At 43.8% G+C, this 23,252-nt stretch overlaps 1 protein-coding gene across 4 annotated transcripts; it reads right to left on the bottom strand.

Annotated features, from left to right (window-relative positions):
• Positions 1-11,760: 11,760 nt before the first annotated feature.
• Positions 11,761-21,780, bottom strand: LOC104152995 (metaxin-3). Of its 4 annotated transcripts, none has more exons than XM_068924387.1 (9): positions 21,598-21,711; positions 21,206-21,275; positions 19,790-19,866; positions 18,156-18,248; positions 16,876-17,058; positions 16,647-16,723; positions 15,639-15,796; positions 15,153-15,241; positions 13,470-13,720 (listed from the first exon to the last, which is right to left on the bottom strand). In XM_068924387.1, the coding sequence occupies exons 1-9, from the start codon at positions 21,676-21,678 to the stop codon at positions 13,610-13,612; spliced, it is 939 nt and encodes a 312-aa protein (XP_068780488.1). In that variant the 5' UTR covers positions 21,679-21,711; the 3' UTR covers positions 13,470-13,609. The 4 variants fall into 4 exon arrangements, with proteins under 4 accessions (XP_068780491.1, XP_068780490.1, XP_068780488.1 ...); XM_068924388.1 differs by having other exon boundaries at positions 13,470-13,746; XM_068924390.1 differs by lacking the exon at positions 15,153-15,241 and having other exon boundaries at positions 11,761-13,720; positions 21,598-21,780.
• Positions 21,781-23,252: the final 1,472 nt, after the last annotated feature.

Raw genomic sequence — 23,252 nt, forward strand, 5'->3', positions numbered from 1 at the left:
CCCTCTGCTCAAAATTCTATTTATCCTTTTCCTCCCACTTTTCAGAGCTGTCATGGTTATCAGCTCAGCAATGTGTAATCTAGATTCCTGAGATCTGATGTCATCTTGCTTGGCATATGTTACACCCTCAAATAAGCTGTTGTGCTGAATAATGTACCATATGTGTATTTCTAAGGTACCCCCGGCATTGTGAAGGCATAGCAGTGCTCTGATTCTGTGTTGCTTGAACCAGGATTTTGTCCTTGCTGTGTAGAGCTTCTGAGTCTGGTGCTACCCACTAAAATAAAATCCTCAGTTCACCCTCTCTTCTATGCAACATACTGCTCTGCCTATCAAACACTGAAAATATGTTCTGGGAAAAGCCTATGTTGATGATCTTTTGAAGATTCAGACTTTAGATCCTTTCAAGTTGTGCTTATATACATCTGGTTGTTCTGTAACACTTGAGGTGCTTCTTCGGGTGGAGTTTTTGCTTTCATGTGGATTTTGAGCGTGCAGGATACGTTGGAAAGTGAAGTGGAAAGAATATGCTGCACTAAATTTCAGTCTTTCACTGAAAGAGATTCAGTGGAAGAGAATCAGAAAGAGTCTAATCCTCAAAATGATCTCCATCAGATGGGACATTGTGTTCAGATGGGATGTGAGGAGAAACCTCCTCTCTTGGAGGGCAGTGCAGTACTAGATCAGGTTACCAGAGAGGATGTGGGCCTCCTTCTTGGCAGTGTTTGGGACGCGGCTGGATGCAGCCCTGTCTGACCTAGTCTGCTCTCGGTGATAGTCCTGCTTCAAGTGAGGGGATGGATGAGAGACCTCCCGCAGTCCCTTCCAGCCAATGCTGTGGTGTTTCTGTGCGCCGGAGGAGTCTGACCTCCCTGTGGAGGAGGCTACAGGCCATGGCCTCAAGCCTGGGGGAAGGAGGGAGGGAAGAAGAGCAGCACAGAAGAGGCCAGAGCACAGAAGAGTGCAGAGTTGGTAGGGTGTACCATGGTGCCCCCACTCGAGGCCATGCTGGGGCCTTGAATTGCCTAGGAGAGGCACCACGAGGGATGTTCTGCACCTGCAGACAATGCAGATCTCTGCAGGAAAGTCAGTCTCAGTGCGAGTCCTCCAAGAGAATTTCTTCAGTGCTGGAGGTATAGACTCCATGCAGGCTCATCTCTGCTCCCAGGGTCTTGCTTGCCCCCACACTGAGCAGCTGCTGCAGCACTGGATTGGAGCACTGTCAGCAGTGTCCGGAGCAGATCAGGCATGGAGGGCAATCCCAGCTACTACCAGCCAGCTACAGCCAAAGAGAAGGGACTGAGAGAGCGCTGCAGTCCTATTCTGCCACCCTGGTCCTGATGTGTGGTAAGCTGCTATGGAAAAGCTGATGCATATGTGCCTGGGAAGGTGCACAGGCCACATCGCCCTGGGTGCCCCAGAGCAAGAGCTTGCTTCCAGGTGCACGCACACCCTGTTTCTGCTGCGGCTGCAGCAGGACAGCACGCTTTGGAGCAGCACATAGATGAGCACACCAGGTATTTACTGGCTGTGGGGTATCAGCCCACAGCCTGTGGGGGTCCACAAGCTCTGAGAGAGACTAGTTCTGCCCTGTTCTGCAATGCTTGGAAGTGCAAAGGACGCCCTTTGGATGTTTACCTAAAGCCTAAGCAAGCAGCCCACCTCCACACCCCACGCACACTCCTCCTTTACAACCTACCACTTTCTTGCTCCCTTTGCTTTCCTTCCTACGGGTTTCCTGCTTCCCCTGCGCCGCCCTCCCTCCGTAGCAGGCAGCCTCTCCTCCCAAGGTCCCCTCCTTCCCCGCGACGCCTGTGTTACTGCTCCAGGTGCCAGGCTAACGCTTGGGGCTTCTCCCCCTGCTGCCTCCCAGCAGGCAGCCTGACCATGCCTGCCTTGCCCCCAGCACGACGCACTCCCCACCGGCCGTGCCAGGCGCGGAGGCAGCGGACGCGGCACCGCTCACGCCGAGCCAGACCCGTGCCTGAGCGCTCGCTGTGCGTCTTTTCCGCCTTCTCAGAGAGCTGTGTGATGAGCAAACCCAGGATGCTCCCACGGTGCCCAGGACTGCCAGGTGCCACGACACACCACTTGCCTGGCCAGGAGTCTTTTTTTTAATGGATACATTCTCTAAAACATCTCACTCTCAGCAAAACTTCAGGAATGTCTTGTCTTGGAGGAACATGATGATGAGCGCACAAAAAGTAGCGCGCTCAAATTGTTCCTCATGAATAGAAGCTCTAATGAGCCACTTTAATTTTTCAGCTTTAATGTTTTTTTGCATGCATGTTACTGGCATCATGTGTTTAACCGATTCAAATTTAAAGACTTTGAAGCCATTAAAGGAAACTGAAGTCTGATCACCATTGTGGTTTCTGGTTTACAGTTAGCAAAACATTCTGTTTTTTCTGGATCCCATTTGCACCCTGGGAAAACACTAGGAACAGATGGCTTACTATCTGAGTCTACAAGCAGTTCAAACAGGAGTAGGCACCCTGCATGCTGCAAATGTTTACAGAGGTTAAGCATAATCAGTTCCTGCTAGTTCCTGCCAATTGCATTAATCAAATTAGTGGTGAGTGTGGGTAAAGAGCCTAAGGAAATAGGTTTATGAATATATTACATTATTCTACACAGTGTTTAAGATCACTGCTGAAGAGCTGACGTAGATGGAAGAGTCCCATGTCCAGAGCAGAGAACTTCACTTTCATGTTAGATTATTTACCAGTACTGGTGACTATCAAAATAAATGCTGCAGATGGGAAAGGCTCCTAAGGCAGTTGCTGGAGAGAGGCACTCTGCTTGGAATTTCTGTTAATGCTGGTTAGTACAGCAGGAGAAGTAAGAGGGAGATTTTATTTGTACAATAGTCATTTTGTAGCAACGGAAAAGGTTCCTTGGGTGTTCGTGCTTTTGGTCAACACCAATTGAACGTTATAAATCTCAGCTCACTTTCCTTGAGCAAGACATTCCAAGAGCGATATTGTTCAAAATTTGCAAAGCTCTAAATCTGTCCATTGATAAGGAAACCTAGGACCTCGTCTGTTTTGACTGCACCTGAAGGGCAAGCTAACAAGAAGGTCTTTCTTTGTCCTATGGGCATTTGATTTCTAGGTATATTTTTCAAGTCCAACAAGAGCTGTACAGAAGAGGAGATCAACAGTCAGTACAACATGTAGTCTAATAGGTTTCTTTCTTGTTAGTCCAAAGTGAAAGGCCTAGTGAATAGCACACTCTTCCTTTGCAGATGAAATATTTCCACTTATATAGAATATATATGGAACTGTAATATGGAATATTTCATCTCAATATCTGAAAATCTAGAACAGCTTTATTTTCAGTCTGTTAAAATCAGTATAGTGACTCATTTAATAGCCCAAACAGATTTGCTCAGAAATCATACTACTCATGCAAATACAAGGTATAGCCTCTATTTCATTCATCTGCATGAATATTGACCTGGAGGAAAAGATTTCACATTAAATAAATGTCACTAGCTAAGGTTATGGAGTTGTAATTTGGAGAGACAGTAGTGTAATGGGCTCTGGGCTGCAAACAGGCTTTGTTACACAACCATTATGTTGCATTTTTTTAAACTAAGCCACAGGTTTTAGTGCCTGTGAACTGTCCTGTGGACAGTGTCTTGGTTATTTACAGTGCTAGTGATTCAATAGAAAAGAGTTTTTTTAATGAGTCAGTATTGAAACAATGTGACACTCTGGTTTGCTTTTAGGGCATAAAACTGAGGGCCTGATCAGCTGACCTCATTTACATACAATAGATCTTTGTTAAAGGGGTTTTAATATAGCTGAGAACTTGACTCCTGGAATCTGAGCAGAATCAAAGTGCATTTACTGCTCATATTATGACAGCCAGCATTTTGTTTCATGGGAAAATCTGCAGCCGCTCTGTTCAAGGCTTCCTGAGAACTCCGAGACTAGTTGTTGTGACAAGACGTTGTCAGGTTTGGCACTTCCACAGCAACCGAAGTTCTGCTCTTCTTTCCAAAGCCTTAAATGCTTTTAAATACCTTCTAGAAAAAACACAGCTCTGCCTCATACACTTGACTCTTCAAGAATATACAATAGCAGAAGCCACAACTGTGTTCAGTTTTGGATGAAGGAAGAGGTCTGGAAAGAAAGAAAAATAAAATTCATTTATGTTCTAACACAACTAGTGTCATTTGAAGAAATTCAACGGGCAAAAATTAATTCATTGTGAAGTAACAAGATAAGTGACTCTGTCAAGAAATAATCCTTTCATTTCTCTATCTAAATCACTTTGTCGAAAGCCCTGGATAATTCTTACCATTAAATGTTCTGGAAAAAAAATTACTGTATTAGTTCAATAAACAGAGAACACATGCTTTAGCATATATATCTTGTAGTTCTTCTGAGGACTCATCCAAAATTTCTACTTTCCTTTCTGGTACTCAGAGTACCTTCTTCTTGTGCCAAAGTATTTGAAAAACAAAATGCGCTTTTAAAATGAGGTCCTACAGCACACCGTGGAAAGGATGGGCAGTGGGATTACAGGCTAGTCTGACTCAAAGTGATGAAAGTGCTGCCAGGTCCTCGTTCAGGATTCGTTTCATATTTATGGGCATGCTTGCTGTTCTAAGTCTTTCTTTGACCCCAGGCTCCCGGTACAGTAGCCTTCTTTAGCTCGTGTATTGTAATTTCTGGGAGCCAGGCTGTGTGCTGTAGGACAGCTTCTTTGCTTTCACCCTTGCCAGGTTCAGTTCAGGGATGGATACAGCGATCCCATCGGTAGCTGGGCGCTCCAGGCTCCAGCCGCATGTCAGGCCGGGAGAGGCAGAAAATTAAACCTTTGGAAAATCTAGGCCTTGTCATACTACCCGACCTATAGCTGCGGTCAGGATAGACATACCTGCACTCTGAAGACTGTTCTTTGTCTTGCTTCAGCGAGTGTCTTGCTTCAGTATATCAGTGAGGCGGAATTAAAGCACAATTAAAAACAATGTAGGTAAGTCCTAACTGCATATTGTTTTGTGAGGACAATATGTTAGCCTCAAGTCCAAACAATATTGTCCCTTTCAAAAACTTTCCTCAGGGTTTATGCCTGACCAGTGATGTCAAAACTCCTCTCATTTTAGTCTGAGAGTTAAACACAGGAAATGCATCCATTTCCTTGCAAAAAATATTTAGCTCGCTCTATCCTAACCCTTAGAGTAAAGGAGCGCCTAGGAAAATGTACTGGTTTTTTTCAGAGCGGTGAGACACCAGCTGGCTCTCCTTCCTGCGATGCACCTGAAGTCACCGGTAACTTCTTGCAGAATTCAGCTACTGAGAAGGTCCTGAAAAGGGTGAAGAGCAGAGGAGCGTGAGCAGGGCAGCTGCTTCTGCCAGGTCAAGCTACCCCACTTATTTGAAGGCAGTGTTGATGTTCAACCTGTGACAGCACTGGCGGCTTCTGAAAGTGTGCATGAGGACAAAATTAGGTTTTTAAAAATACGGGAGGAGAGGAAATGGGGGCAAGCTAATATATCTGCCATCAGATGTAGTCAGAAGAAACAGGTAGGCAAATCTTTAAAATGAGTCTATACCAATTTTTTGTCCAGGGTATGTCACTTTTATATGTTGAATTACCTAAATTTTTGTAGGAATTATCTCAAACAAGGCCCAGGAGAGACATCTGGTAAACCTACAACTGAAGGAAGTGTTACTAAAGCTGAGAACACACAAGAAAGTTATTAAAATCTCAGGCCACACTGAACTGACTGAAACAGAACGGAAAGGATATCATTATCATTAAGAACTAGCAGCTAATTGCTTAATGAAAATCAGGTGGTTTGTAGCCAGTGGGTAACTTTCAGGAGTGTAGCCTATTTTATTTCATTCAAATGGCATTTGGAAGCAACGTGGTCTGCTTTTGTTCTGTACCCTCCCCCTTGTGGCAATACACAATTTTAATAATGCTTGAGGAGAGCAGCAGATGCAGGGAAATGATGTAGGCTCTAAGGCTGTCAAAAACCTTTCATACTGCCTGACAATTCAGAGAGCAGATGTCATTCTGGCACTTACTGGTTCTTTCTCCAAGTGTACATGCTGTGATATAAGAAATAAAGACACTTCCCTTTATGCCACTGGACAATTTTCTTACTCAAATGGTGAACAAATCACCTCTCAAAATTGACTTTTCACTTATGTCGGACTTTGCCAGGCACAAGTAATCAAGAAGCATGCAGGGATTTTGGATGCCAGAACTGTGAATTAGAAAGTGGAGAGTGGAAAACGAGTCTCATGCAGACGTGGGCAGGACTTTTCTACACGTGCATGCCCTTCCTGTGAAAGAGGTAAAGAAATCTTTCTTTACTCTGCCAGATAAAACAGTAAACTCATATTCTGCAGCGGTTTTCCAGACTACAAATCACTTAAGAAAGTCAGTGCGTGCTTTAGCTCAGCCCTGGAAAGCAGCCCCTCTCATTGCACAGGAACACCCACCTCTTGTGTAACTAAACCCAGCACCCTCCTTCCAGGAGCGTGGCCCACTCAGAAGCGGAGCAACGAGGCCCTGACAATAATCAGTGCAGACCACTGAAATGATCTTGCTAGAAGAGAAAACACGCTGGGCAAATATTCTTCACAAAGTCTACGCTGACCATTAAACTAAATGTCCCCAAATGTCCTGCTTCATTCCCTTTCAGCATTGTCACAGTGTTGCTGGGTGCCACTGATTGCCAACTTCATTTCAACACGCAGTCTTCTCCCTGTACAGGCAGCTACCTGGCTCAGCTAACATAAGGAGGGCAGATGAAGAGGGGAATCCTTGTGAGCAGCTAGGGAAGCAGAGAGAACAGCTGGGAAATGGCTTTCTTACCCTTTCAAAAGTCTGGGGTTTTCCGAGTTTTCCTATCCTGCACTGAGATGAAACAGGTCCTTTCAAGGATTTTTGTGAAACATGAGGTATCGCCAGAAAAGCTGCTAATCAGCCAGCTAGGACACTTGCCTAGAGCTGTGAAACAGCCAGAATGAGTTCTGACTTTCCTTGATTCAGTGCAGAGAGTTGAAATCCCTCTCCCACATCCCAGGACAGTGTCAGTACTCACCGAGTATCGGCTAGTCCAGGCGAGTTTGTACTTGTTTCCTTGTTTCCACTTGTTTCCACCAGTTCCCTTCCACCTTCTCCAAATCCCATTCCGGGTTTGAGCAATCACTCCTGCCTGAAATAGTACATTTTTAGTAGAACATATATGATATATATATATTCAATAATTTGCACTTTCCAAGAGCAATAGTTCCTGCAAAACACAGGTAGCTGGCTTTGGAGGTGCTGCAGCTCTCTTCCCCAAGGCTGGTGCTGAGCAGCGGGACGTGCTACTGCAGGAACTTCTAGATGCCTTTCACTGTGATCAGAACTAAAAGCAAAACTCACTGGGAGATCCTAACTTGAACATATATAGCCCAATGTAAACAGGTATTGCTCTTGTCTTTCAATAGTGAGAAGAAGAAAAGCTTTCCCTTTTTTTTTTTCTTCCTGTTTACGCTTTTACTAATTCTCCAGACACCCCATAGCTGAACCCCACATCAAAACTGTAGCCCTTCCTTTTAGCATCTGACTCCTTAATGTTATAGCCCTCAAGTACAAGTTACTTATGAGCTGGGAGGGAAATAACTGGCTGCAGGAATGGAAAAAGATTGGAGAAGGAGCCTCACTTTAGATTTAAAATACAAGCAACTAAACGGCGTAGGGAAAAGAAAACCAGCCACATTTGTTTGAAATAATAACCTAAATAAGCACAAACTTGCAAGTGCCAAAAACCCTGTAAGAGCATGGGCAGGCGATAACAGCTATGTGGAAGTCACTAGAGAGGGATGCACCAAAGGTAAGAGGGCAAACAGCGGGGTGCTGTTTGCAGCGCAGCGAGGAAAACTGCCTGTTCCTTGAGGAGCGAAGGGCGCTTCCCACCATGACTGTTACTACCGCTCGCACACTGCCGTTGTGCCCAACAGCTAAGTCAGCGGGCAGTAACTGAGACGTGACCATTCAGTGCAACGAGTGACCATACAAGGGCAGCTGGACGGACTCCCACCACTGCCCTTTGAGGGTAGCTTTGGGTAAGTCGCAGCTTTGCAGAGACTCGCACCTCCCGGTTTGCACACTCCCTCTTTTACCTCTACCCTGCTGGAAACAAAAACCAGGAGGCGTTCATGTGGATTGGCAGACTGCCTAGCCACCCCTAGCAAGCTGGGTTGGCCCAACTGAGCTGAAAACCGGACGCTTACAGGACTGCTTAATGAGCAGGCTTGACACCCACAAACGCAGTTTCTTTGCACTCTTGGTTTTACTAGGGCACTAGGAAGGTGCTGTATATTTTGATAACAGAGTAAACAACCAAGAGACCCACATACAGCACTTTGACATTGTAAAAATTTATGTTCATGATAAAAAACAAAACAAAACAAAAAAACCCCATGTGGCTTTAATGAGAGGAAATGAGCAAAAGGGAGCTGAAGAGTGCTGCAGAACAGCCTTATGCCACGGGTGTACCTACTGCAAGATCTTACCTGCTATGGAATTAAAATTGTCACATCATTGATTCCCGGTCTCAACTTAGCTTTTAGTGAAACTCACAGCCAACCTACCTGGGTCAGTCTTGCCCTGGGACCAGGTGCAGACTGGCCTAGCATGTCACAAGTCACCTCTTTGCTTTGCTTCCCCTGCTACAATACCTTGTACTGCTCTTGTGAGCAAAATACAGGCGGGATCCCATGACTTTCTGCAGGTTTTGAAGAATAAACCGTCTTTCCCATTAGCAGGTACTGTGACAGTGATAAATCTCTCAGACAGTGGGTCAGTGTGGGAGAAAGCAGATGTTCCTAATGCCTTTTCTTGTTAACCTTTTCTTTCCTTCTCCTTCCCAGCGTCTCATTCCAACCTGGTCTGATTTCACTAGGGACCTGGGATCGTTCCTGGAGGCTTTACTCCAAGTGGTAACAGCAAACCAGTGCAGTACGGAGGACACTGAACCACCTTCTTCCCCTCCCTGCTTTTTCACATCCCTGAGGTGGTGCAAAAAAGTCCTCCACCTTCCTGGCAGCTACTGACATCCCCCCCCAAACCCGGGCTTGGGATGGGCATAGGCTGCCCCAGTCCCTCCCCATTGCAGGGCATTTCTCCTGCTGGGGGGGTGGGGGGGAGGAGACCAGTGCGGTGGGGCTCGCCGCGCTCACAGAGCAGGACGTGAGCGCTACGGGCGCATAAACCCCGTGTCATCTCCGCACAGCTGGGTCTCGCGCATGCATAGGAGCGGAGTGCTGCTGTGAGCCTGTACACCGGGCGCTGCCGGAGCACGCGCCTTGCGAACCGCCGGGCCGGGGAAAAGGCTCTCACCCAGATGCCTGCCTGCGCTCAGTCACGTCCCACCTTCCCGCCAGGATGAGGGCTCCCGAGCTCTGCGGGCAAAGCTGCCCTGGGGTGCTCCCTCGCCTGCTTCGGGGACAACAGCCTCAGTGAGCTGAAGCTGCTGAAAGCTGGTGCTCAGCTGGCTCGTCCTGAGCACCTCCAGACAACACGGACAGGAGCGTCGTGCTGACCAAAAGGCAGGCGGAGGAGAACGGCTGCTTGGCTGGCGCGGGGGGAGCCGCATGAGGACAGTGGCCAGACGCTCAGAGGAAAGCTGTGGGCTGTGTGCGGTCTGTGCGTGCCACCAGCTACGCCGAAGGGCCCAGCGCTGCAGTGAGATCAGTGCTCCAGCAAGTGCATCAAAATTTGTCACCTCACAGACACTGGTTAGCACCACATGGGATTATGGAGCGTTTTGCTGAATTGGGTTAACCACTAAAAGCAGACTAAAATGACTTGTGAAACTGGAGGCTAAAATCAATATATATTTTTTAATGCAGTGTCTTGTTAGGCAGCAGGGTCTTTGAATGATAAAGTATGAGGTTAGGGTTTGGACAACTTGCTGCAACAGCGCAGACCAGCCAGATTTGATCTACAGCATAGAGTTGGTCAGGCTAACATAAAAAGCTGACTAGCGGTCTGGCTTTTAGTACGAAAGAGGACACTATGAATGGTTCCTACTGCAACGCCAAGAATAACACCAAGTAAGAGAGGTAACCTATTTAAGTCAGTCTGGAAACTGTTTCAACCAGGAATCAAATACAATTGGGTGATTTTCTTAATGGAGTGCTAAGCTACGTTAGCGAAAGTGACGTGACTTTACCAGTGCCTAGGAGTATATAAAAGCCTAATGCATCCCAGCAATATTCTAGAAGGGGAAAAAAAGACATTTTTAAAGCTAACTTGGAAATATTCAACAGACCATACTTGCAGCAATGTTTCATAGCATTTTTCATCTGATTTCTTTAACAACATACATATTCCTGCAACCAGCTCACCAAATACAGACTAGCCCTAATGCCATCTACATAAAGGCTTTTGCTACAACACTCCCTGACAGCAGGGGTGTTAAACAGGTTGCCCTGCTTCCAGCTGGAAGCCCTTCTCCAGGTGAAAGCATGGCAGGCAGCGTGACTTCCTCTAGAGGCAATAATCTGGTCCCAGCCACCATCTTCCGGGGCAGGGCAGGGAGCAGGAGACCTACGGGTTGCTCTGCGAGCAGCAGTACAACAGAAACAGGTACTTCCTGCACTTGCATGGTGTCGGTGCATGCACAAAGGGCTCAATACAGCACAAAGACAGCAGATGTGCAGTGCGTATAACCGCCAGCTGCTCTGTGCAGGAAGCAGGACAGCATGCAACGGTCCCAGGGCCCCACTGCTGCAGCTTGGCCAGAAGGGCCCATCACTTCCATTGCAGACTATCCTTTATCGCAGGCAATGGAAGAAAAGCCAGGCACTGCGGCAGATTTGCACCCACTTTCGTAGAGATCTACATCTGAGGTAGGTAGCTGAGGCTTCCTTTATATTCAGTGGAGAGAGACACGTTTTCAGGGCTCAATTCACTTGCCTGTTTCAGACGCTTATTTTAAGGAGATGAATCATACCTAAAGCATCTTTCTCCCCTGGCCTGAGAGGGAGTTGTGGCCGACTACCTCAGGTGTAGCTGTCTGTGCTTACTCAAACTGAGTCCCACTCTGAACTTCCTAACTGCCCAGTTTCAAAATGCAGGCACACAAATATGCCAGTGAACATAACGGGTAAGTCTGAGCTGTCAGGCCAGAGAGGGCATTTTCCACATAAAGGAGTTTGGTTTTCATTTCAGCTTGGATAAAATGTAATTAAGCAAGAAAGAGCATGGACATGCAGCCACGCAGGTTGTCTGGGATCACGTACACCGCTCCAAGCAATGCTGTGATCTCCAGCCCTCTTATCCTCTGCCACGCAGTGAATTAAGTTACTTAGGCACTGCTTTGTTGAGCAGATTGTGTACTCACACAGCACGGCAGATCACTCTCAAAAAACCCCTTGATATTAGTCTGACTGTACAACTTCAGTATTTAATAGGGTGGGATTCCTGTCTAGTCAGAGTGCTTCTGATAATCACCAAGGCTCACATATAAGATGACGTTTGGTGTGGAGAAGCACAGGTTTTCTACACACACAAATACAAAAACAGTTGTGCTGAAAGAAGTGATTGCTACTTAAGAGTTATAATTACAATTTAAAAGCTGATATATTAGATACATTGAATGGTTTTGATCTCTTGTTCTAGCAGTCAGCCATTTTTATTTCTTTGAACGGAGCTATTTACAGATGAGAAAGTCTTTCATAAGAAAAAAAAAGCCTAAAATCCAACATAATCTCTATAAAAAAAAAAAAAGGCTACCAAAACTCCATTAAAAATCCAAAATTTTAATCTTGGAGCAATGAACTCTTTACAAAGAGATTTTAAAGATTATGCGTACATATTCACAAAAGCAACAAACTAAGGCATATTCTCCATAGCTGTGTTCAATAAATAAAAGACTATGAAAAGCCATGTGACATGATCTCTCTTAAACCTTGTCAAGATACAGGCAGCAAAAATTTCAAATATTTTAATTTTTTACATGTACTGGACTGTCAGTTTATTCAATTAGCACAAGTATGGGCTAGATCCATTTCTAAGCACTAAAACAAACATTCTAGGAAAAGCATGAAGCATAAACCTTATTGTAAAGTGCTCATTAGAAACCTATCATAATTAAGAAATGTTAATCTTATTACATTCCCTACATATCAAGTCTAAAAGTACAGTATGTACACAATCTACAGTCTTGTCTGTATAAACAGTAAATAATTTATATATCTCAAATGTGACTAGTAGCTGAAGGAAAGTTGAAAGGCTATTTTGATTCAGCCAAGGGAAAAAAACAAAACAAAACAAAATCCCAGAAGAGTCACCCATACATATATCCGTCGAAATTCTGTATCTCAAGTGCTGCCATTTTGGCTAAGCTCCTTGACTCACTCCAATGACCCCACTCATGAAGCATCTGCCAGTATATTACCAATACAGAATTTCAGCCTCTCTTCTACAGCAGGACTGCTTGGGTCTCTAAGAACAGGCAAGAGTGCTGCTAAGAGCAAAGGTAATGAGACACACTAAGTCCCTTAATTAAATAGGAGAAATATGTGCTGAAATATATTATGCTTGCAGAGATAAAAGAACTCTGGATCAGACTGTCAAGGAATAAGAATTTGGATGTTTTTTTATTTCAGTTGTTGAATGAACCTTAGCACTTATAAAAAGTAAGACAAAACTAATTAGAGGCATCTGTGACACCGAGTAAAAAGCCTACACTGGCTTTTTTTTTTTTTTTTTTTTTTTTAAAACAAAGTTTTAACCAGAGCATCTCAGTCCAGAGCTGCAGTACGTCTGCTAGTCAAAGTCTCCTATCTTAATGGGAACAAAGCAAACCCGTCCACCCTGCTACCAGTCCTTTCTGTGATTTAGACCTATGGTTTTGTAGCATGGAATATTATCCAGCACACAGGTTAAGCTTCTTTCACTCAGGTATCAGTGGTAAAGTGTTAGTATTGTACATCACTGTACTCCCCACAGCGCACACACTTTTCACCATTTTCCTCAAAGTGCAACGTGAAAAGCTTTCAAAAACACATGCACCCTTAAAATGCAAGACAATAGTGTTCATGAAGTACAATAAAAAAGTTTAACTTCCTCTCATTGCCTTTCAGTTCTCATCTGCTATGAAAGGCAACATTTCATTCTTTTCCAGCCGTCTGCAATTTTAAAACCGGGCTTCGTAATTTGCAAAAAGATACAAGAGTATGGCCACTCACACGTAGTGACATGGCTGAACTATAATATAGCATGATTACAGTAAAACCAAAAGCCATAAAGTAAAATAAGGTGAACATTCCATAAATGGAATCTTAACTTTTGGCCAACATTTTTGCTAGCCTAAAGACAGTAATTTGATTACAAAATCACTTTCACATCCGGCAGGAACAAACCTCTTGTTTAATAGTTTACTCTAGCCTCAGCTTAGTGCGTGGTGAGCCTAAACAATGAGTTTTCTTAAAAGAAGAGGCAAAGAGGAGATTGTAAAGCTGTATTTCTTCCCTACTTGCACCCATTACCAGATTTTTCCCTTATCAAACCACATTTACATGAAAAAAATTGCTGTGACGTTCAGAAGAGTTGAAGGCAAACACGCATGTAGGGGCAACAGAAGCTGTCAAGGTGACAAACGATTCAATGGACTGCTTTCTTCTCCACCTGCAGCAAGCTTGAGTGTTGTTAGCTTTCGAGGGGGATGCTGAGGACTCTTACGAAGGTTGTCGTCCATCTGCAGAGAAATAATGAGAGCCGGATCTGTCAAACAGTAGAATACATATTATATGATTAGTCTACTTGTTGTGGGTCCAATCACGAATGCTGGTTTGCTTTTTCTACCCTGTTATTTCAGTCCTAGCCAAAAAAAATGCCTTGGTTCCTTTTCGCTCGCAAATATCTGCTTATGTTAGAGCCGCTATTCATTCCGTTAGCGTATGATATCAAATCCAGGGCAAATGGGTGTGCTTCTCCCCAAATCATTTGACCAAGATAACTGAAGAAAGCAATATGGCTATCTTCTTCAAAGAGGCCAAAGTTTCAGTTTTGTAGAACAGCCAAACTCCACTAGAAAGCAGATCAAAAGTCAAATTGCTAACATCAATAGATGCTTTTGCATGCTCAGCACCTTGCAGGAGTGAATCTTTTCCAAACTGGAAACTGTCTGGAGAAGCTAGGGGAATTTAGATAACTCGGAGATTTCAGAAAATATTTAATAAAGAGATTGCAATAAGGTCTTTTCAAAGACAGGTTAAAATTACTCTCTGAATAAAAAGATCTTACATTTTCCTAGCGTATCAATCTAAGGCACCGTACATAATGAGATATTTAAAACAAAAAAAGAAGTCTAGCTACTATACAATAAACAGAACCACAGAAGACAGCACAAGGAAGATCTCAAGGTCATCTGGTCCATCCCACTTCCTCAGGGTGGGATCAGCTTTACCTAAACCATGCCTGACAAACGTCTGTGTAAGCGATTCTTTAAAACTTCCACAGCCACACTTCAGTATCACAAAGAGGAGATACAATCAATATCGAATGCTACAAAAACTGTACATAATAACAATCAATTTGATACACTGATCTTTTTCAGAAAGAAGCATCCTCTGTCCTTCTAGTTAGAATTTGTTGTCTCTGCATCAGTAGACTAATTGTTCACAAGTATTTTCACGTAAGTTACAGAGCTTTTGATAGGTGCTGAGCGACAGTCTTAGAAACAAAGAACGCAAAGAAATAAAAGCTAGAGGAAGAACAAACAGGAAAAAAAATGATTGTAGGTTAGTGACTAGAGCACTCAGTTGGAGGCAAGGGGAGCTGGGTATTGGTCTTAGCTTGCAAGACCAGTCTGGGTTTTGATCAATACCTTTGCCTTCTTTTTTGTTTGTATATGCACTTGCTGAAAGATATCAGTCTTTTTTGGTATGCACAGTTGCAAGATAATGTTCTTTTGACTGTAATAAAAATACTTCCAAAGCACAAGGCCTCATTAATCATTCCTTTCAAATTACATAATTCTCTTCCTGCATCTCTATGCAAACTAACTCACTAGAAAAGAAGTAATTAAAATAAAAACGTCCATTGTAGAGTTACAGCTGATAGGCAAGAATATTTGTGAACAAGAAACCACAAGGAAGCAGGAAAATTAGAGATGAAGCAAAAGTAACCTTTTCAATCAAGTTGGATTCCTTATTTACAAGTTGTGTGAGTTTCTGCAGATTAGCATCTACTGTATCCTGTCCAGCTGGAGAATGGCCTGGAGAGTGAAGGCAGAAAGATGAAGAGTGAAAAAGTTCTTAGAAAAGCTTTCAAATCCCTTAAAAAGGCACTGGAGCAAAAGTTCATGCAGTTACTTTTATCCCCTCTAGAAAGGATTCAAGTGGAAAAGACATTCCACACTAGAGACAAATAGAAGTACTAAGCGTGAGCTACAGCACAGAGACAGGTGTTATTTTGCCAATGCCAGACAGGCTCTAAAAGCGAGAATTAAACCTGGATTTAATTTTCAATCATTTTTGCACAACTTTGGAATATTCTTTACTCACACAAACTCCAGCATAAACTGAATAAGATCTAATTCTGCCTTCTCCTACACTCCTAAGTGTAGGAAACAGGCTACACATGACAAAAGAGGGAAAAGAAATACAGCTTACCTGAGACAGTTAGCCTAAAGTAGCAACTTAAAATATCATCACAGAAACGACACAGATTGGGAAGCTGTTTCAAATGCTCTTGTAATTGTCCTCTAGGGAAGCACACTTTATAAACTGGTGCAAGGAAACCAAACACAAAGGCATCCAAGGTAGAAGGCCTGAAAGAGTAACAAAACAAAACAGTGTGACTGAGACAAGACATTAAGACCACTATTACATAACCATTTTCTGTGCACGTCAAAGACAACTCAGAACAGAATTTAGTCAGCCCTTCTGACAGTCCATCTTTTCATATCAATCTGGTAAAAGTTTGGTGCAGAACATTCACTGATTTCAGCACCTCTGAATTAAAGCCAAGGAGGCAAATTAAAACAGTAACTTCAACACTAAAATCCAGTCATGCTGTCACACAGACTGATAAACAAGCCACTTCAAAACACATTTCGGGCACCACAGAGGCCAAGCAGACAAGTTGTATGCCGGGGAACGGAATCCTCTCTCATGAAATGGTCCAACCTCAGCGGCTGCAGGAACAGATCCTCCTTTTGGGACCCCCTGGAGCTATGTTGTTGTCAATATCTATTTCCTGTTCTATGCATGCACCACAGAAAGAGGAGTCTTCCCAGACCTACAACCTCCTCCCACGGAGGTAGCGGTAACGCCTCAGGCTTAAAGCGTTTTTCTAAGTGCAGAAGGTGACATCCAGTCGTTAGAAAAGCATTCTCTAGTGCTACAATAATTCATCAAGCATCCCACATTTTTTAAGCATCTGCCTCTGTACGAGGAGATGCAGCATGAGGGAGAACATATTGAGACACTGCACTCACTTCATCGGTCCAAAGATCTCATTCGTATCCTGTTCCCTCATTCAGATCTTACCTGAAATAACAGCATGAAGCATGAACCCACTGCGCAGCCCCTTTTAACATGTGGCAGGTAACAAACCCCAGTGTTCACTGTGTCATGTAGTGCCTGTTTTCTTAGCCATTAAGAAAAATGTGCACTCACGTATTTCCAAAGAAAAACTGAGATGTTCCCAATCTCTTCGACAGGAGATTAAGGCATTCCTTGGCATCCCTGTATATCTGACGAGACACAAAACTGTCTAAGAGCCCTAGGTGTAGCAAGCCTACTATGCACAGCATCATTCATTGTTTGGCAGTGTGTTAACCTGTTTCAGTTCTTCTCTTTGACAGCACCAACTTGTGAACCAAATTCTTCACTACGTGACACATACCTGTGCTTCCACTTCAGTGAGACTGTAGAGTGGAGGACCCCCCCTGGTCAGCAAGATCCTGTTGAGAGCTTCCCTGGACATCTTTCCAGGCAGAAATAAACTCAGCGGGAAGGGAATCCTTGAGGCAAACCATGGCTTTGTCACACTGCAGTAGTTTTCAGCCTCAACCCAGAACGTGTGCAGCTGTACCAACACAAGCAAAAACATGAACAAGAACTGACTGGAATTTGAATAACACTAGTACACTACTCTTCAAAGTTTAACGTGCAAGATCTCTGTCACAGAAGCACCAGGAATTGTTGCAGCTGAAAACAATCGGGCTCCATACTCAATTATATTAATACTTCGAGTGTGGGCATATACAGTTAAGGCCACAGCTACCCGATATCTAAATTAAAAATGAGACATATATACATGCCTAAAATTACATACACACGCAGTTTGCACATATTCACACACTGTAAATAGAAACTATATGTAAATACTTACACATCTATAAAATACATAAGTTCTAGTTTTCCATGTCTCTGATGTTATATGTAAGCTGTAGTTCTACAGGACCAGGTTTTAACTTTTTAGAATTTTCTTTTGCAATTTTACATAAATCTTAAAATAAAAAAATATATATATTAAGTGATGAATTTGAGAGTCCTGCAGGATAGCTGAAGAGGCTAGCTTATGACACATCCGGTCAGAACATTCTTTTCCTGTAACAAACTGAAGCCAAAGTCATTCAACTCCAATACAGAGGCAGACTCACTGTCCAGGGATTTTTATACCTGTAATATACTCGCACTAAATTGGTAAGGACAAACAGCTATGTGCTATTTAGAACTGAAAAACAAAATTACTGGTGGCCATTTAATTTCTCAAAAGTTCCAACAAAACAGTTATAAAGGGTCTTCACACTTGAACACCTCACATCAGACACCATCATACATGCCATATCTTACTCAAAGGTTTATTAGAAGCATCAAATGAAACAAAAAATAGCTAAAGTATGCTTTTTTTTAAGGATACTGTTTAGCAAAAAGCATCTAAAAGAAAGAAAAAGTCATACGTGCAACTTTAAAATCTCTCATAAATTCATTATTATTCTTCACCCACCCTGCTTTTTTCCTTTACAAAAGTTACTAGGAAATAGTTCCCAAATTCGACTGAAAGAGCAAAAGCATTCCAGCCAGGACTATGGTGTTACTTTAACATTTCTCACATTGGGCACCTCTTTGTAATATTCACTTCCAAAAATTCTGCCCTCTAAAATATTTCCTGATATTTACCAGAGCAGGAAGCAGTTTCTCTTCAAGTAGCGCAATATACGCCAGGGTATCAGCTCCTTGTTTTGCAGACAATTCATAATCAGCATTGTATTTCTATGAATTAAAAAAAAAATCAACAAAAATACATGCTACAAAAGTGTTACACAGAACTTTCCAGAAAGATCATGCAACCTCAAAAATGCAACCAAAAATGATTTTAAACTTAACAGCTATCAAGTCAGCAAATACAACAATATTTTTCAGGAGAGAAAGCATAGGCTCACTAGAATTTCCTTCCTTTACTTCTTCAGGCTTCGCACTTCCTTGCATTCTACATTTCTGCTTACCCATTCCTAGACTTTTGGACCCTTCTGCCCCCAAATAACTCTTGTGCATGCCTCCCATGGCTTGCCAAGCAACTGTCCAATGACAAAAAGGCAAATTTTCAGCAAACCTCTAGCAAATCTTGGTCTGTATTTTTGGATTTAAAAAAAAAAAAAAAAATCAAAGCAGTCCTACCTGTTACCCTTAATTAGCTTTTAAAAAGTTTAACAATTTGATGCCAACAATATAAGAGACCAAATACACAGCTAAATTAATGCAACTATAGCTAACTCAGCTTTTAATTCTGACACAGAATCCTTTTAACGTACATAAAAAGGGCTGGTAAATTTGGGGGGAAGGGAGAGGAGGTCAGCTTTATTAACTTAGAAATAGCAGAGGGTTAGTGCTGATCTTCCTTATTTTGGGGATATTTGAGAAGTATGCAGATCACTGTTATACTTTAACTGAAAGGTTTTTTTTCCAACATTAAGTAATCTTTGGTATTCAAATGATATGAAACTTCTGAATTTTAAAACAACTGTCTCAAATGCTCAGTTTTCACATTCTATTTTTCTCCCCCAAAAAGATTTAAAGTTTCACTAACATGCCATCACCAGATAATCTTCTTGACTAGGCAGGAACTGAATTTCTAATGTAAAAACAGAACAGAAGGCTGGAGTACCATCTTAGAAATAAAAAGACAATGTCATGCTTTATTAGACATCTTTACACTCTGTGAAAAGAAACTGTATAGCTTTATTCTTTGTGAATAAAACATTATGAGACCTGCAAAACGCTGGCAAGAGTTGACGATATAATAACATGATGTGCATCAAGAAATGCTTGCAGACATTTTTCTGCTACAAGCTACAGAAAAACTACAGTAGATTAAAAATAAGTTTTATGTATTATCCTTCAAAAAAGAGCATTAGGAGACAATCATCCATTTAAACAGTTAAAACCACACTTCCCAAACTGTGATCTCCCAGGTCTGCAAAGCCATAATGACATTAAACTGTTATAATTAAGAGTGTGATGAAACTGCAGGGTGCTCAGTGAGAAAATGCTCAATTAAGGCTAGTTTGCTGTCCTGTTCAATGAACAAGGGTTTTTTTGTGTCTATTTTTAAACCTTGCACAGGACTAACAATAAACCTTTTAAATAGCTATCTGTAATCCACCATTTTGCAATCCGCGTGCATGTCTGGAAAATATGAAAGCAGCGGGTCAGAACTGAGTTCCAGGCTTTTGGAAACCTGTATCAATATATACACGGGACATATATATAAACTAAGAGGCAGAACAAGTTCAAATCTCCTGAAAGAGACCTACCTGCTTTCTTAAGTAGTTTAGTATTTTCGCTGGCTGCGAAATAGCAGTGTCTTCCGATATCAAGATTGGTATCTCTCCTAAAGAACACGAATAACACAGTCAACAGAATTTATATAGAAGACTTCTACCATAACTGGACAATGACTGGTCACTTCATCCATCTCCCTTCTCTCCACAGCATGCTCTGATCTTCCTAACGTGTAAACTAGGTTGTACTGTAGGTTGTACTGTAGGTTGTTGTCATAAATTAAGTTGTACTGTATTGCGCCCTGAACTAACACACCACCTAAAAAGGGCCCACATCAAATCAGACTGAAGTCAATACCATCTAATAGACTATTGATACTTTGGAAGCCAGGCTAGTTATCTGGATTTCAAGTATCTATCTTAAATCAAAAATCCCAACCCAGTCCGAACCCCTTATCAACTCACTCACCTCAGGCCAATCCTTTCTTCCTATTTGCTTCCTGTCCTTCTCCTCCAAATCCTTGTTACCCACCTGTTTTTCTCTCGCCTTACCACAACCACGGCCCCAGCTACCAGGGCAGAACCCAGAACTCCTCTGGGACCCAGGTAACTCCCTCCCCTCAGGGCATCCTGGTCTGCCTCTACTGATTAGACTGCAGGATCAAGGACTGCAGACTGAAAAACCTCTGGAAAAGGGGCTTACACACACAGTACGTTCACAAGGTACTTGCCACTGAGCCTAACACGACCGTGCTGCTGTGCACTACTAGAGTATCAATTACCAGCAAGACCTGTTATTTTGGATTTTTAGGGGTATGGATTCTATGTATTTTGATGATCAAGAAAGAGAAACGACTTTTGAGAAGTACACCTGGCTAGTTCTTGGTATTTTCTACTAACAGCAATCAATATACTAAAGAGCAAGAGCCAGAGGCCCAAGCGCTATGTGGCTGTAGCACTGCCAGAACTGACCATGTGGTGAAGCTGAACTACAGAGTACTCTGGACTTGCAGTGACTTTACCTCTGTGCAACACACCTGGACAAAGACCACAGTGCTGAGCAAACGGATAAGCAACAGGTACAAGTATCCATCATGAAAAAGTCCTCTCTCAACACCTTACCGTAAACCTCTCTGACAACTAGATCATTAGTTACCTTTTCTAATTCAGCTTCTCAAACTAAGTGCAGTAGTAAACACCCCAACTGATATGGGGCCCATACGTTTACGGGGCCCATAAAATCATCACACTTGATCCTGCAAACTCATTTATAGGTATGTCACGAAAGCAGGCAGCCCAAACTGGAGCAGGTTACTCACAAACACAAAACCAAAGGAAACTCAGAAATAACTCTGAAATTGGAACCTACATTTATAAAGTGACCGTGAGTTTTTTTGTTTTTTGTTTTTTTTTTTAAAGGGAGGCGGGGGGAAGAGGCAGAGAAGGTACCTTTTGGCGCTCTCCAGGAGTTATTTATGGCATTCACCGTCAGCGGAGCGCCAGAAAATTTGGCGTAAGCCTGCAAGATTGCGAGGGGAGGGGGGGGAGGGGATGAATAAATAACCAAAGCCGTGGTCAGCCTACGCGGGGGCGAAGTCGCGGCCCCGAAGAGGGGCGGCGAGGGAGGGCAGCGGGCCCCGACCTGCCGCCGCGCCCAGGCCGGCACCGCGCCGCGCTGCCCTCGGACCTCCCCGCGCCTCCTATCGAGCCGCCCCCAGGGCCGCTGCGCGGCCGCGGGCGCTCCCGCCGGTGCCCCTCAGCCCCGCGTAACCGCGGCGGGCGGCGGCAGGCGGGCCCCCGCGGCGCCGTCCCTCCCCGCGGCGGGCGGCCCCGGCCGTTACCATGACGGTGAGCGACTCCGGGTGCACGGACGGCAGCCCCCAGCCGCCGCCCCAGCAGCTCAGCTCCATGGGGGCCGCCATCTTGTCCGCCGCCGGCGCCGCCGCCCTCGCCTGGCGGCGCCCGAGAGCCCCGGCCGCAGCGCAGCGCAGCGCAGCGCAGCGGCCGCCCCGCCGCCCACCTGCCTCTCCCCGGGCCGTGCGCGGCCGCCCGCCTCGGGCCAAGCCCGGGCGGAAGCGGCCGGCACCGGGCGCGGGACGCGGCCGCCGCCCCGTCAGGCCCTTTAATCCCGGCGGGCCACGGCAGCGGGACCGGGGCGGGGCGGGGACTTCGATTTCTAAAACGCTACCTTGTCTTATTAGAAATATTTTTTGTTTGTTTGTTTAGGAAGGTGATTTGATCATTGTGGCACATGGCACACAGCTGGTTAGACTTCTGTATTTCTGCACCCCACTTTTTTTTTGGATTTTATTTCATACGCGGTTAACGACTTTTCACAGGGACAAAAATTCTGACCCTTGGGCGAATGTAAACAGCGGTCATCGGTCATTTGGCTTTGGAAACAAGCAGCTTTGATCATACTATACGAGTTTTATTTTTTGTATAAATTGCATTTTTTTACTGTAGACCTCTAAAGGCATCAAGTTTTCTGCCATTTCATTTTAACATTCCTGCAGACATCGTGTAGCGCTTGTTATTGTTCAGATTTTAAGTCAAGTCAAATGTTTTTATCCTTCCTGAGCACGAAGGAAAAATATCACACTGCCTTTAAAAAAAAAAAAGTTGCACCGACTAGCCTCATTCATTGAGGTCTTCTGCTCATGAAGAGAAGAGGAGAGCAAGGGCAAAGCTTTTTTTTTTCCCCTCCCCTTGGATTTGCACAGTTGGAGATCTGCATAAAATCTGTGGTATAGTGTCACCATCAAAACCTACCACACAGATCATTCTGCTCCAGATCATGAGGAACAAGGAAAAAGAAATACCCTTTTTTCCTCAAAAAATATGCAATTAGCAATACTAACAATAGTGAAAATTGTGATTTTTTTTAGAAAGGGCTGATTACATTTCTCCCTGTGAAGAGGTATGTAAGGTAAAGGTTCTTAAGGACACCTTTCTCTTCCTTTCATGCCCGCTAACTCCTAATCCGTCTTTGTGGGTACTTCATTTAGGCCCGATCACCCTTGCTGCCATGTGCAAGATCTGGAAGTGAGAGTGGCTTTTAATAGCGCTGATCCTAAATGGCTGTTTCTGTAATGAGAATGTGCCAGTTTATGGCTCCTCTCTGATGCAGGTTGCAAGAATGCTTAGGAGGTAATTAGGAGCGTGAACTTTTCTTGCAGTGCCTTAGGGCCCAATTCATCTCTGCACTATTGCGGAAGCCAAAGCAATGATAAAAAAGGCAATCTGCCTCTTCCCTCCCCTATCCCAAAGCTATTCGTGAGTTTTTTCCTCTTGGTTGCTTGAGTGGAATTCCTCTTAGTGGAAATGATAGGTAGTTAGGTCCATTGAGAATGACTGTATGCCTTGACTTGGAAAAGTGGGCTCAAGTCTGTGTTCCTGAGAAAGCAAAACTTCCTCGGAAACCGGTGTGTTTGAAACCGTGTTGTACACATTTTTTTTCTATGAAAATGTTGCCGGATCAAACCTGTAAGCGTCC

The sequence above is a fragment of the Struthio camelus genome, chromosome W (genome assembly GCF_040807025.1).
Source record: "Struthio camelus isolate bStrCam1 chromosome W, bStrCam1.hap1, whole genome shotgun sequence".
NCBI classification, from domain to species: Eukaryota; Metazoa; Chordata; class Aves; order Struthioniformes; family Struthionidae; genus Struthio; species Struthio camelus.